This window comes from Poecilia reticulata, linkage group LG8 (genome assembly GCF_000633615.1).
Source record: "Poecilia reticulata strain Guanapo linkage group LG8, Guppy_female_1.0+MT, whole genome shotgun sequence".
Lineage (NCBI taxonomy): Eukaryota > Metazoa > Chordata > Actinopteri > Cyprinodontiformes > Poeciliidae > Poecilia > Poecilia reticulata.
In genome coordinates, this window is record NC_024338.1 from 25,427,659 (window position 1) to 25,442,521 (window position 14,863).

At 37.7% G+C, this 14,863-nt stretch overlaps 3 protein-coding genes across 3 annotated transcripts in view; all 3 read left to right on the forward strand.

Annotated features, from left to right (window-relative positions):
- LOC103469375 (putative all-trans-retinol 13,14-reductase) overlaps positions 1–2,491 on the forward strand; it is a 9,300-nt gene extending 6,809 nt beyond the window's left edge. Inside the window, exons 6-9 of the mRNA XM_008417012.2 lie at positions 1–20; positions 91–260; positions 1,077–1,236; positions 1,340–2,491. Coding sequence (XP_008415234.1) covers positions 1–20; positions 91–260; positions 1,077–1,236; positions 1,340–1,488 — 499 coding nt within the window. The 3' untranslated portion in view covers positions 1,489–2,491. The remainder of the gene's footprint in view (positions 21–90; positions 261–1,076; positions 1,237–1,339) is intronic.
- A 357-nt stretch (positions 2,492–2,848) lies between these two features.
- Positions 2,849–8,415, forward strand: LOC103469338 (putative all-trans-retinol 13,14-reductase). Its single transcript, XM_008416947.2, has 11 exons — positions 2,849–3,040; positions 3,507–3,689; positions 3,780–4,021; positions 4,614–4,815; positions 4,902–5,099; positions 5,176–5,295; positions 6,085–6,223; positions 6,370–6,479; positions 6,552–6,721; positions 7,687–7,846; positions 7,950–8,415. The coding sequence occupies exons 1-11, from the start codon at positions 2,881–2,883 to the stop codon at positions 8,096–8,098; spliced, it is 1,833 nt and encodes a 610-aa protein (XP_008415169.1). The 5' UTR covers positions 2,849–2,880; the 3' UTR covers positions 8,099–8,415.
- Positions 8,416–8,518: 103 nt separating this feature from the next.
- Positions 8,519–14,378, forward strand: cdk21 (cyclin-dependent kinase 21). The gene is made up of 8 exons (XM_008416948.2): positions 8,519–8,730; positions 8,963–9,219; positions 10,020–10,152; positions 10,222–10,389; positions 10,547–10,656; positions 10,778–10,828; positions 11,226–11,358; positions 13,490–14,378. Exons 2-8 carry the CDS (start codon positions 8,990–8,992, stop codon positions 13,565–13,567), a joined length of 903 nt encoding a protein of 300 aa, XP_008415170.1. The 5' UTR covers positions 8,519–8,730; positions 8,963–8,989; the 3' UTR covers positions 13,568–14,378.
- Positions 14,379–14,863: the final 485 nt, after the last annotated feature.

The window sequence follows — 14,863 nt, forward strand, 5'->3', positions numbered from 1 at the left end:
GTGGGAGGAGAGATCACCAGGTACTGTTGGGTGATGGGAATACAAGCTCATCTGGAATGTTTTCTTCATCAGTGTGTTTTGTTTTAATAGGAAAGTCTACTTTAACTCTGGTCAGTTTTGCCAAACACTCGTGGTTTGAGGAGTGGAAGGACGACAAAGTGAAGAACAGAGGACCCGACTACAAAGAGCTGAAACAAGCGTTCATTGATTCCGCTCTGGATGTGGTGATGGACGTTTTCCCAAAAATCACCAGGGACAAGGTAAAGGCTTCTGGATTTTCTCCCCCATTCCCTCCTCAGTCTTTCTGTTCTTAAAACTTACCTTGTCTGAGGAAGTTCACCAGAAACTTATTTTTCACTATAAGAAATATATGTAAGTTGATGATGCTTTAGGATAATTTCCATGAGTTAGAAACATTTGCTAAATTTTAATTTAAATCGGTGCTGAAAAGCCATGTTGATGTCCTTCCACATCTATAGAAATGGCATCTGGGTTTGATGTTAGAACATTTTTAATGAATTATTGTACAAAGTATGAATATATTCATAAGGATGATGTTTGTTGCTTTGGACAAAGTCATATTTACAATATTCACATTGTGTTAAATTGATACATATTATGTAATAATGCCAGTAATGTAGCAAAATTGGGTTTAAAATATAATTTAAACCGTAAAATGTAATAAAATCCTCAATCGCATTTTGTGTTACTTTCTGCTGCATTATGTCGTAACATTATTCCATTTTCCATTGGTTATTATTACAAAACGAGCAGGTTGCTCTTGTTAACTTGTGTACCTTAAATTTAGTGTTAATTAGCTATTAAGAGAGTTAAAATGATATGGGACACTTAAATACCACTCTGCATTTTAAAATCCAACCTTTTTGTTAGTTTGCTTCTTCTGTAAGGTTAAAATCAACAGCCAGTTCAAGGTTTTATTCCATTTTGCATTGATTATTAGATAATACAGTTTTAATAATCTTTTATTACATTGTCAGATATTGCGGTGTTGCACATGCCTTTTAAAAATCAAGCTAGCTTTCCTTGTTACTCAGAAACGTGTTGCGTTTCTGCAGATTGAGTATACCGACGCTGGAACCCCCATCACAAACACACACTACCTCGCCGCCCCCAAAGGAGAGATCTACGGAGTGGACCACGGCATCGCTCGGTTCAACCCTGAACTCAACGCTACAGTAAGACCTCAGACTCCCCTGAAGAACCTCTACCTGACAGGTGTGTCCTTCTGTGCCTCATTATACCAAACAGAGAATAAAAATCGATGCCATTGTTCTGCATAAATCACATCTTCTCTGGTTTTTACATGTTCTGTTTACAGGCCAGGATGTGTTTTTGTGCGGTTTCGCCGGCGCCCTTGCCGGAGCCCTCACATGTGGCTCGGTCATTCTGAACCGCTACCTCCATCTGGACGCCATCGCCTTGGCAAAGAGAACAAAATATACGAACAACAAGCTGAAAGACGAGTAGCCGCTCTTATTCGCTCTGTTTAAGCATCACTACTACAGAAGTGAAAACTTCCGCATCACATGATGGGGCCCACAATCTGGACTTCCAGAAAGTTCAGTTTGAGGGTAAAGGTGTGTAAATGTTGTTTTTGTTTGTAAAGAAAAAAAGATTAAATTAATATTTTATTGTTCCTGAAGAGAAATTCAGTTTCAGGTCCTGAGAAAGGATTTTTAAAAAAACTCTAAAATGACATAAAATTCTTTATCCCTATTTTTCAAAGTTATTCCTTTAATAACGAGGGATTTTGAATCCTAATAATCTTCACTCGTGCCTCTGTCACTAAACCTGCCTTCGTTTACACTGGCTGCTCTTTTGGGAGTCCTTAATGGTAACATTTTTTTAAATAAAAGCTGTGTAAAGATATTTAACAAAAACTAAAAAAAAACAGCTCTTCTTAAAAATTTTAATTCCTTCCACATTGTTGTAAATTTTCATTTTAACTCTGGTACATATTTACATTTCTCCACTTCAGTGTCTGCGCCATTATGTTCTTCTTTTGTTTGATGAAGGGTGACAGGACTACATGGTGTGCAGATGGTAGTACACAGCAAGAAAGTTGTGGGTTTGACTCCCAGCCTGCTCTTTTTCTTCATGGAGTTTGTGTGTTCTCCCTGTGCATGCATGTGTTCACTCCTGGTACTCCAGCTTCCTCTCACAGTTCAAAGTAATGATTATTAGGTTGATTGCTGTCTCTAAATTGCATGTGGACAAGTTAATTTAGATGTAGCATTTTTCTCTTGATAAATATAATTCTAATTTAAAGCTTGTATTTCATTTGTACTCTTCTTATCTTTGTCTGAAAATACATTTATTTGGTAATGTAGCTGTGAAACTGTTTCAGTTGAGGTTCCCAAAAAGTCTCAAATGGTGAACAGCAGCTGTACAATTCACCTTTTTAATTTTCAAGATCTAAAAAAAGAATGTACTGTTCATGACTTAATCTTTAATAAAAAAATTTTTGATCTGTTTAAAAAAGAGCTGTTTTGTCATTTTGTGTCAAATGAGTTCATTTTTGTGTTTTTAATTGGTGTATAGAGCAGGGATTTTATGTTTTTTTTTTTATTAGCAAAGTTTTCTTAACTGTATTTTATTATTTAAAAAAAAACTTTAAAACTGACTTTAGAGTCTTATGAATGAGACTAAGGTCCATTTTAGCCTCTTTTATTTACAGAAAACATCATGGGGGACGTAACACCTAGCATACAGCTCATTGGTTAGAATTCCATGACGTATGACGAAGCTAATTCTCTGATTGGCTACTGCTTTTCCAACGTGCGATATAATTTGACGAGGAAGACGACTCGGTGCAGTTGTAGAAGTTAACTGGACTCAGAGAAGACAGTTGTTCTTGCAATGTTGACCATTTTATTGATTGTTTTGGTAATTTTGGTCATATTGACGCTGAAATATGTCTTCAGCAGCCCAGAGTCGAACCCGTTTGCAAAGGACTGTCGAGAACCGCTGAAAAAGAAAGTTTACGACGAAAAAACGAAAAATAAAGTCCTGAAGCAAGGTGAGTTTATCAAGAGACATTTTTGCAATTTAAAGTCGTGCAAGTTGTATTCATGCACGATTTAAAAAATAAATAAAAATAGATTTTTTAAAAAAAATATGCAACATTTTTATGAAACTCATTTGCTGAAAAGCGGTGTTCAGTTGAGCTCATCTGCTATAAGAGAATATTTCTCAATTGAAAATGATTTTCAATGTTATTTGGGGTATCTTAATAATTTGTAATGGCACTGATCAATGTTTGTATCTGAATTGCCTTTTATTGTACTGATTTGAAATTACATGTTTAAAATAATATCTTTTATGTGTTTCACTGTGAAGCTACCACTTAGGAGTAGTTTTAGACAAAATATCTAATTTAAAATACAGTACTCATGCATTTGTTTACAATTCAATAATATTATTGATTCCTCTTCAGTATTTTCTTTTTTTTTACAGATATGTTTTCATATTTTGCATTTTTGTAGGTTTTGTGTCCAGTAAGTTGCCAGACAACCTGGATGCAGTCATCATCGGCAGTGGTGTCGGTGGACTCGGGCTGGCTGTGCTGCTGGCTAAAGTTGGAAAGAAGGTTCTGGTTCTGGAGCAGCATGATCGGGCCGGGGGATCCTGCCACACGTTCACAGAGAAGGGCTTTGAGTTTGATGTTGGTGAGATAGCAGTCATGCATCCTTAAATAATGCTACAAAAATAAGGACTCATTATTATTTACTATTTTATGAACTCCAACTCAACCTTAGGAATCCATTACATCGGTGATCTGTTGGGCGACTCACCTTTTCGCTGCATGCTGGACCAGATGACCAATGGTCAGCTGCAGTGGGAGCCTCTGGAGAAGGCGTTTGATCACGTTGTGCTGGGGTCTCTGGAAAACCGACGCTCCTACCCCATCTTCAGCGGCAGCGCTCGCTACCTTGAGGAGCTGAAGAAGCGATTCCCTGGAGAGGAGAAGGCCATCGATGAGTACCTGAGGCTGGTGAAGGTAGAATCTTGTCATGTGTATATTTAACCTGTAATAAACTTGCTAATCGCCTTAGCAGATACATTTTCTCCCATTGCACTTTGACACAGAAACATTTTATTATTCAGATTTCAGCTGTTGGTTCATCATAATCAAAGGTCAAAAGTTAAAAGCAACAGCAGTTTTAATCTGATTGCAGATAAAGGAACTCATACTTTTACACTCACTTCAAAGTTGAATCACGTTTTTTTTCATGAAGATAATGAATAATAAGATTAAGAGTCCTTTTGTGCTTCAAATTTCTGTCTTACATTCCTCGAAGATGGTAAACTTAAGATATGCAAATATTTATTACGTTTTTGGGAAATAAAATATTATTTTGTAAGATTTGATCTGGTCATTTGGTTTTATATTTATGGTGTTTAATGATAATGAAGCTGGAAAAGTTGAAGGGTATAATAACAAGATAACAGTCACAGGAAACATTCCTTGAGGGAACAACAAGAACCATTTAAACCAAAACATCAGTGTTTTGTGTTCCAAAATAAAGTGTGGTAATCAGGAAAATGTGACCAAAGTGAATAAACGTGTTTGTTTTGTGTTTTTCCTGCAGAAAACTGAGTTTGGCGCCTGGCTCCTTATTGTGCTGAAGCTCTGCCCCTTACCTTTGGCCAAGTTCCTGATCCACACCGGCCTCGTCAAGCATCTGTCTTACTTCTACAAAATGGCGCCACGCAGCCTGAGAGACGTGGTCAACGGGCTGACGGAGAACAAGGACCTCAGAGCTGTCTTCTCCTACATCTTTGGCACCTACGGTACGCCCAGCTGCAATTTGGAGTTTTGTTTATTCACAGGCTTCTTACATTGTTTCTTTTTTTATTTATTCTGTTTTGATCTGCAGGTAATAAGCCAAAAGATGCCAGCTTTGCCATGCACAGTTTGCTGAYCACYCAYTACCTRARCGGCGCCTGGTATCCTAARGCTGGCAGCAGCGAGATTGCCTACCACATGATTCCCACCATCGAGAAGGCAGGGGGCGCTGTTCTGGTGCGAGCCCCAGTCAACCGCATCTTGTTTAACAATGCAAAGGAAGCTTGTGGTGAGCTTGACTTTGAGCTTACTGAGTTTGCTGTACATGAGATGGATCCACAGCTGTTTTGTCCTTGTGTTTTCAGGTGTGAGTGTGTTGAAAGGTCAGGAGGAGGTGCATATAAAAGCCCCTATGGTCATTTCTGATGCCGGCATYTTCAATACCTACGAGAAGCTGCTGCCCAAGGAGCTGCAGGCCATGCCAGGTCAGTCAGCACCAATGGATGATCGCAATAATTTACARTGTTTCCCAAAAATATTCACACCACTTCAACTTTTACAACTTTCGTAAAGGTACAACCACTAAACTGTCGCACAATCTTTATTTGTCATAAAATAATCCTAGATTTAGTTAAACTGTCAAGCTTTCTTATTAATTCCCACAAATCTGTTAGCTGTTATTATTGCTTTTTAACACTTTTTTTTAAATATTTGATTATATGTATTTTACTTATCCTTGTTTGCTTTAACTTTTGAAGCGCTTTGTGCAGTTGAGCTATTGGAAACATGCTATGTAAATAAATATGACATTGAAATTGACACACAGTTTCTTTGTGTGGAAGACAGAAAATTGCTCTGAAGACCCAAAGGCCTCTGTTGTGTGCCTGATTAAAAAATGTCCTTTCAAGCCAGAAAACTGAAATTATGTTAGCATAAATCTTGGGTTAAAAATGTCACATTTTTGTGGGTAGCTTAAAGCTGTATTGCATTTGATTTGAATTAGAGATGTTATGTAGAGGTAAATGTGTGCAGACACACATTTTTTTTATTTTCAAAGTAATCTAAAAATTGTTTCTCTTTTTCTCACTAATTTAATTACATGCCGATTTGTGTTCGTTCATTCTATAAAATTTACATAAAATACTCTTAAGATTATGGTTTGTAACATTTCAAGAACTATGCATACTTTTGCATATATTTCATATTTTATTTCATATATTTCCTAGTGAAGTTTTCATGCTTTGAGCAGTTTGTCGTTATTTTCTGCCTTGCAGAGATCCAGAAGCAGCTCAGTTTGGTGAAACACGGTGAAGGAGGTCTGAACATCTTTATTGGTTTAAATGGAACCAAGGAGGAGCTGGGCCTGAAAGCAAACAACTACTGGATCTTCGCTGACAACAATTTTGATGAGCTGTATGCCTGTTTTGTTTAAGTTCCCGCGGTTTTTTTTTTTTTAACTGTTTAATCCTGGTTGTCTTTTACTCTTTCCTGTTACACAGGAAATGCTTGTTGGCAAATTCTTTGTGTAAATTCACCAGATTTCTGTTTGTTCATTAAAGCATGGAGAAATATATGAATGAGGAGAGAGAAGAGGCCTCTAAGAAAATACCTCTGCTGTTCGTCGCCTCGCCGTCTGCCAAAGATCCGTTGTGGGAGGAGAGATCACCAGGTACTGTTGGGTGATGGGAATACAAGCTCATCTGGAATGTTTTCTTCATCACAGTGTGTTTTGTTTTAATAGGAAAGTCTACTTTAACTCTGGTCAGTTTTGCCAAATACTCGTGGTTTGAGGAGTGGAAGGACGGTAAAGTGACGAACAGAGGACCCGACTACAAAGAGCTGAAACAAGCGTTCATTGATTCCGCTCTGAATGTGGTGATGGATATTTTTCCAAAAATCACCAGGGACAAGGTAAAGGCTTCTGGATTTTCTCCTTAGCTGCTGGAGCTTCTCACATTTACATTTTTGTCTTTCTCTGGTTAAAACTAGAGATGGACAGATGTGATGTCTGCATCAGTCCAGATGTTGAAGTAAATTCTAGGTCGGTATTGATGACAATACCGACCTAGAATAGACCTATAAGAGCAGATCTATTCAATATGATTCTATGATCGGTGCTCTCTCCTTTATTATTTACTTTACATTATACTTAGAATTCCTAAATCCATTTTCTGAACCATTTGAAAGGTTTGTTGCAGTTTTTACATGTTTGACCAAAGTAGTCAGACTGTTGTTTTTGTCATTTTCCATTTCTTTAGTATTTGTTTTACATTGGCTGTTATACTCCAAATTGCACAAATTTAAGTTCAACTTGACCCAGGTTGTGAAGATATTGCTGTGCTAGTGCTGAGCAATCAAATACATTTGTGTGTATGTTTAAAATATTTCAATTCAGTTCTGTTTTTCTGTATAAGCTGGTACTAAACCTCAGATATCAGTACTGAAAGTGGAAAAAAGGGGATCGGTGCATCCCTACTTCAAACTCACTTTGTCTATTTAAATTCACTAGAAAGTTATTTGTCACTACAAGAAATCTATGTAAGTTGATAATGATTCAGATTCAGTTCCATAATATACAGCTGCAACATTTTAAATAAAATCAATGGTGAGAAGTTACATTCATGTCCTTCTTTATAACATAAGTCGTCAAAAATATATTTGTTTACTTTTAGGACATTTCTAAAAAGTCATCGTGAGAAGTAGCTGTGTTTTTTTTTATGTTGACCTGTTAGCGAGGTGAAGTGAGCATTTGGATGATTCTTGTTGCTTTGGACAAATGCATATTTACAGTATTAACATAGTTGATGGATTCATAACGTGCCACACTTATTAGCTAGACAATCCTTGTTTCTCAGAAATGTGTTGTGTTTCTGCAGATTGAGTATATCGACGCTGGAACCCCCATCACAAACACACACTACATTGGCGCCCCAAAAGGTGAGATGTACGGAGTGGACCACGGCATCGCTCGGTTCAACCCTGAACTCAGCGCTACAATAAGACCTCAGACTCCCCTGAAGAACCTCTACCTGACAGGTGTGTCCTTCTGTGCCTCATTATACCAACCAGAGAATAAAGATGGGTGTGCTCTAATCTCAAATGTACCACCCCTGATGGTTTGTACCTCTTCTGTTTACAGGCCAGGATGTGTTTTTGTGCGGTTTCGCTGGTGCCCTCGGCGGTGCGCTAACCTGCGGCTCGGTCATTCTCAACCGCAACCTCCATCTGGATTCCTTCCTGTTGGCAATGAAAACCAAATATATAAACAAGAAGTTGAAAGACGAGTAACTGCTTCTGTTTGCTGAAATTAAATCACATGTGGCAACACCACAGCTCAATAACACTAAGAAGAGATGAGCGAAAACTCATAAAAAAAGTCATAATATGCTGTCTCTTTGCATTAACATGCTCATTTTGCACTAATTTCTGATGTACCGGCTATAATAGTCAGTAATATAACACAGGCCTGATGTATGAGGCACTAAAAATAATGTTTTTCTCTTAAATTTATGTAGTGTATGTTTTGAATAGTGCTCTTTTTTTAACAATTTCATTTGTTTGTTTTGTGTAATAGGCTGCAAATAATAAACATGTTATAACACGTGCCTAACATGTTTTCTTGTATTTGCTTTCCCTCAAAACACACTCCATCCTCATTATATTTATGTTGGCCTTTTGTGTTTTTACACACAGACTCCATTTTATGTTTTGGCTGCAGCTGAAGGCATCAGCAGAAACAGAGACACGTGTACCACGACTGGACGTCTTAAAATGGGGACTTTAAGCTTTCTGATTAGCTGACGATTAAAAGGGGTGTGATTTATTTTTTTCTTAATCTTTTATGCTGGCCAGAGTTATGCAAATACATTTTTCCACCGCTGGCGGGCGATGGTGATTTTGCTAGGAGGAGACGAGCTAAGGTAAAACAATAATTTGTCGAAATAATAGAAGATTCAACATTTTTGTGCTGCGATATAGCAACTTCATGAAATGTGGTTTTGTTGTGGGTAATTTGATTCCTTCGCGTTTCTTTTCAAAATATTTATTTTGATAGCCGCGCTGGCTAGCTTATTCCGAGTGCAGCTAAAGCAAGAAAACGCGACATATTCATTTGTTGTTGCTCTAAACTTAACTTATTTCTCTATATTTCAGACTAAACTCTCTGAATTTAGGGGAAAAATGGACTTTTGCCCTGAATCGCTGCATTATGAGCTTTTAGCGGAGGTCGGTGAAGGCTCCTTCGGGAAAGTTTACAAAGCCAGAGAGGTTGGGGAGAAACAGCGCCTCCTGGCGGTGAAGAAGTTCAACTTTCGCTGGGAGTCTGAGGAGGCCGGAATCCCTCCCTTTATGATCCGAGAGGTGGCGCTGCTGCGCAAAGTGGGCTACTTCAACCATCCAAACATTGTCAAGTAGGTTTGTGCGTAAACTAAAAATTATTTTCACCTTTTATGGTTAAAGTAAATATTGTTTTGCTGTCGTTCATCTTTTAAACCTTTGCTGAATATTCTAATACTTATGATGCCATCTCAATTCTCCTTGTAGGGGATTAATAACAGTACTAAAATAGGTTTATTACCACATTTAAAGAAATTGGAAATGCAAAAACATTTTTATTGAATTTATTGGTGTACTAGTAGTGCACCATTTGCCAGAAGACAAAACAATAGACGCTTCTTAGCGTATTCCCTAAGATTATGCATTATTACTCCATAGTTGGAATCTGATTATTGAGTTTTTAATTTGTGTGCTGCATCAAAACAAGGTTATTTATTTTACAGTTTTCTCACAAAAAGAGCTTCAGCCATCTTGAAGACCTAGCCTACAGAAAGGGAGAACTGAATTAGATCATGTGTTTTTTTTTCTTTTGTTTTTTGCTAAGCTACATAAGACATCATATTTGCAAGTTGTGCAAAAATATTTAAACCTTGAACAGCTCTACATGCACATTTAAAGGGTTAGAGAATATAACCCTTAAAAGTTCACCTGTAAATGTTGTAGCTTTCACCTGAAAGCCGAACATTCCCAACTTTTGGTGAGTAATGTAGAAGAATGTCACAGGCAGCAGATACTAAATATAAGATTTATAATTTGTCTAATCATTTTTTTAAAATGAGCAAAAGTTTTTAGAGGGATATTTTCACAACCATGTTTCATAGACACTCTATATTTTTCTGTACTTTATGACTTATCAAACTTTTATGTTCTGCAGGCTCTTAGATGCATCTGCTGTTTCCATTGGCTCGGCCCTGGACCTCACTCTGGTGCTGGAATACATCGATCAGGACCTGTCCACTTTTCTGTCCAAGGCACCTGCATGTGGTCTGGGCCGTGACTTGATAAAGGTGAGACCGCCTAATCTGATTTCACTTCAGCGTTGCAGCTTGTTCAACTGCTGCCATGTTGGTTCCCAGGATGTGATGCAGCAGCTGCTGCGAGGACTGGACTTCCTGCACACAAACCTCGTCCTGCACCGAGACTTAAAGCCGGAGAACATCCTGGTCAGCAGCCGAGGAGAGATCAAGATCGCAGACTTTGGACTCGCACGAATTCACACCTATAATATCGCCCTTACACCCGGTGTAAGTGTCGCAACAAAAATCAGACGTTTTGCTGATTTTCTCCACTGCAGCAGTATCTGTTTTCTTGCCTGAGGTGTAAAATGTTGTTTTTCATCTTTTTCTCTGCCTCCGTTCAAATATGTTTCTGTTTCTTATTCTTTTTCCCACTTCTGCTCAGGTCGTGACCTTGTGGTATCGAGCTCCAGAGGTGCTGCTGAACTCTGTTTACATGTCCTCAGTGGACATGTGGAGCGCTGGCTGCATCTTTGCTGAGCTTTTCCTCTTGAGGTGAGTAAAAAGAAACGCAAACATCCAACTCTGGAGTTTCATCTTATATTTAAGGCTGCACTATTTCACACAAACGCGAGTAAAGCACAGAATAAATCAGCTTTGCCCTTTTATTCTGCAGGCCGTTGTTTAAGGGCTACACAGAGGTGCAGCAGCTGCAAAAAATCTTTGAGTGAGTATAAAAGGCATAATAAGGGCAATTTTGTTTACAGAAACTTCATCATCCACTTTATTTGTTGTTTCGGTTGTGTGGTTTTTATTTGTGTTTTATTTATTGTTACGTGTTCTTTACAAAATTACATTTCATTGTATCTTTCAGAAGACAAATTTATATTATTACGCCTTTGTCTTTGTATCACCTGAAAATGATCTCAAAACAACAATATTCATTGTTTATCTCACTAATTACTGGGACAATTTATTGACGAAAATAGATTGCCGTTGTGACGAATAACAAAAACTGAAATTCAGAAAACCTTTTTATTTGCTGAAATAAATGAAAACGGTAATTAACAGAGAAAAAATGATGGTTGTCCTCCTTAGTTATTGATCTACCGTCTGTTTGGCAGGGTGATCGGTTTGCCCAGCGAGGACGACTGGCCTCAGGAAAGCCCTATCCTCTACTCCGAGAGCCTGGGGCCGAGGGGCTCCTGCACCAACCTGCTGCCCAACCTGGACCAAGACGAGAACGACCTGCTCTCTGTAAGCACAGTCCTGCTTCTTCTCTCCTGTCAGAAATGAGCCGATTTTCTCTCCCAGCCACGCAAACCGAGTCAAACGGTGCTGAAAGGAAGAACTGTGGCTGCTATTGGGAGCATTTTCCTTCATATTCTATGCAGAATAAATCTGGAGACGATGAATCAATCACAACTGAAATACAATCTCTGGTGAATAATAATTCATGTGCCATTTAACCCTTTCATGCATAGCAGTCACTGCAAAGGACAGCTATCTAAAAGTCATTTTCGTGTGTTTCTTGTGGATTTTTATGTTACATAAGCACACAGACCACTGGGGTGGACACTAGTGCATCATACAATACACTGCCAACTACTGGCCATCCACTGCAAGTACAAGACTTTTTTGTTGAAATCCAATATGGCCGACAGACGGAAAAGCAACTCAGGAATATCCAGTCCCTCCTTCTAAAGGTTAAAAAGATGTGACATCAAGTAAAGAGTAAAGACTAATACTACTGATGTATTTTCAAAATAACATCTTTGTATTTGGAGAAAATTACAACTGATCACCAGAAACAAATCCTACAATTTTTTTTTATTACAAATTCCTCCCCCTCCCCCACCTTTTTATACCTTCAAAAAAATCAAAAACACTTTGGAAAAAAATCCTGACATGAAGGATCATAATTCATGCATGAAAAGGTTAAGAAGATGATGCACTAAAAATCTAAAATCTACCATATACCAAAAATAGACATCAATCAATCAAATTTTATTTGTATAGCACATTTCAGCAGCAAGGCATTTCAAAGTGCTTTACATAATTAAAGAAAACAAAACAACAGTATGTGACATTAATAAATAGATAAAAAGTAAAGATAAAAACATCAAAGACACCAAAAGCCGCACTCTAAACCTAATTTAGCTATAAGCAACTCTAAACAGGTGGGTTTTAAGTTGAGATTTAAAGGCACTCAGTGTTTCAGCTGTTTTACAGTTTTCTGGAAGTTTGTTCCAAATCTGTGGTGCATAGAAACTGAGTGCTGCTTCTCCTCGTCTGGTTTTGGTTCTGGGGATGCAGAGCAGACCAGAACCAGAAGATCTGAGGGGTCTAGACGGTTGGTACAGTAATAACAGATCTTTAAGGTATTGTGGTGCTAAACCGTTCAGTGATTTATAAACTAACATCAGTATTTTAAAGTCTATCCTCTGAGCTACAGGGAGCCAGTGTAGGGACTTTAAAACTGGTGTTATGTGCTCTATCTTCCTGGTTTTAGTGAGAACCCGAGCAGCAGCGTTCTGGATCAGCTGCAGCTGTTTGATTGATTTRTTAGTCAGACCTGTGAAGACGCTGTTGCAGTAATCAATGCGGCTAAAGATAAATGCATGGATGAGCTTCTCTAGATTGTGCTGAGACATAAGTCCTCTAATCCTGGAGATGTTCTTCAGGTGATAGAAGNCCGACTTTGTGACTGTCTTAATGTGGCTCTGAAGGTTCAGGTCAGAGTCCATCACTACTCCCAGGTTTCGGGCTGATCGCTGGCTTTCAGTTGTAATAACTGAAGCTGTGCGTTGATTCAGGTTCGCTCCTCTTTAGGTCCAAAGATAATAACTTTAGTTTTGTTTCTGTTCAGCTGGAGAAAGTTTTGGCACATCCACACATTGATCTGTTCTAAGCATCTATTCAGTGATTGGATGGGTTCAGAGTCACCTGGTGACAGACAATACAAGCACAGCAAAAGAAAAACTGCACTGTAAAATGTTCCAGTTGATGTTAATCAAAAGTAGCTCCAAACAGGTGAGTTTTCACCATTGATTTAAATGAGATTAGTGAAGTATCAAACTAAATGTTGAAAGTGTAAAAACACAAAAATACAGTCATAAAACACAGTCAATTAAAACATGGCATTTAGTAAAGTGCCATTGTAAAATTTTTCACTGGTTATGTTTCAAAACCATCTCTGAACAGGCGGGTTTTTAATCTAGATTTAAAGGCACTCAGTGTTTTGACTGTTTTGCAGTTTTCTGTAAGTTTGTTCCAGATTTTTGCTCAAAGGAAGAAAGTCACGATTAACGGAGACCAACCTATGACCTTTGTTCAGCAATCACCTATCATCAAGTATTAAAACGGTGTGAAATCTTCTTACCTGCAGCACTGTTTGTTGTTCAATCCGAGCCGTCGCATCTCCGCCGCCAAGGCCCTGACTCATCCCTTCTTTGTGAAGCACTGAAGATTCCCGCCGAACGACGAGCCAAAGCTGCTGCGACTCTGTGATCAGAAATATCCAACGGGAGAAACCAGCATTGTGCCATAAAATCCACCGTCCTGTTCGCTTAAAGCTTTTAAATCTGTAATCAGCAGCATCATGAGAAACTCTGGTCGCATTGGAGGCGGGGAACTGCCTGAACAAATGAGCTTGACTCACAGATTGTGGAACTTATGGCACAAAACTCTTAGGAAAAGCGAGACTTATTTTTGATACTTTTCTCAAACTCGGTACCCTTTTTTTTTTTTTTTTTTTTTCAAAACCTTATTGATGTTCGTGTAAACGAAAGGAACAGAAGTTTTTCAGTTAGGTTGTGCCGTGTTCTGATTAAATGTCGAGTTTCTGTGTTAAGTGTTAACGTTCGACATATGGAGTCTGTTTGCTGCTAAAGAAACATTATGAGCACCTTTAAGTTTACGAGTATCTCTTTACTGGAGATTTTTTTTTTTTTGCAATGCAGCACTTTATAGATGTGATTCGTTTTATTTTTGAGAAGACATATATGGTGTAATGGATGCAGATTGCACCTGTTTTTAAGTTTGTATTAACATATTGTGAAAAGTATATTTTTTCCCCTCTTTCTGAGTTATGTTGTTCATTTGTGGAACATTTCTATAAATAATTGTTCTGCCTGTTCTTTTAGAAGCAACACAATTTATTTTCTGTTACCAGCTCTTTTATTTTTTTATCAAGATGTAATTTCATTTAAAGAAAGAAGAGGGCGCTCTTGTAGCATTTTTGGTTTGTTTACAACAAGATGATTTGCTTCAACTTGGCTTTCGCCTCTTCTTTCTCACTTTTTTCATGCCTAACCTTTTCAGAAAGCATTTTTTTCATGCATTAACAGATCAGTATAAACAACTGCAATAAACAAATTAAGTAAATTAAATTAGAAACATGAAAAATATATACATATTTTTTTAAACAGCTTACAATTCTTGTCTGTGCATGTAAATTACACTTATTAATATTTTTCAACTATGTTTTACATTTTTTAAAGAATTTTTGCATCTGCAATTTTTTGCTTTTAGGTTAGTTTAATAAAAATAATTTATTTTATGTATTTCTTTAGGTACCAACTGTGAAGAAGTAGCACAAAATCAAAAACAACCAAAATTCGTCATGTTCGGTAAAGGAAAGCATGAAAGGAAAAGACAAATAATTTACTTCTATATGAATAATCTCAATAAACACCAAATAATTTTTGATAGATGCACTTTTAATGGGTCTGTTCAAGATTGGTCTACAGTTGCGATTGAT

Bases quoted from the DNA above. Each gene is read 5' to 3' on its own strand.
- cdk21 (XM_008416948.2), top strand. From the start codon at position 8,990: ATGGACTTTTGCCCTGAATCGCTGCATTATGAGCTTTTAGCGGAGGTC. The intron at 9,220-10,019 runs GTAGGTTTGTGC...TATGTTCTGCAG, and splicing joins AACCATCCAAACATTGTCAA to GCTCTTAGATGCATCTGCTG. The intron at 10,829-11,225 runs GTGAGTATAAAA...TCTGTTTGGCAG, and splicing joins CAGCTGCAAAAAATCTTTGA to GGTGATCGGTTTGCCCAGCG.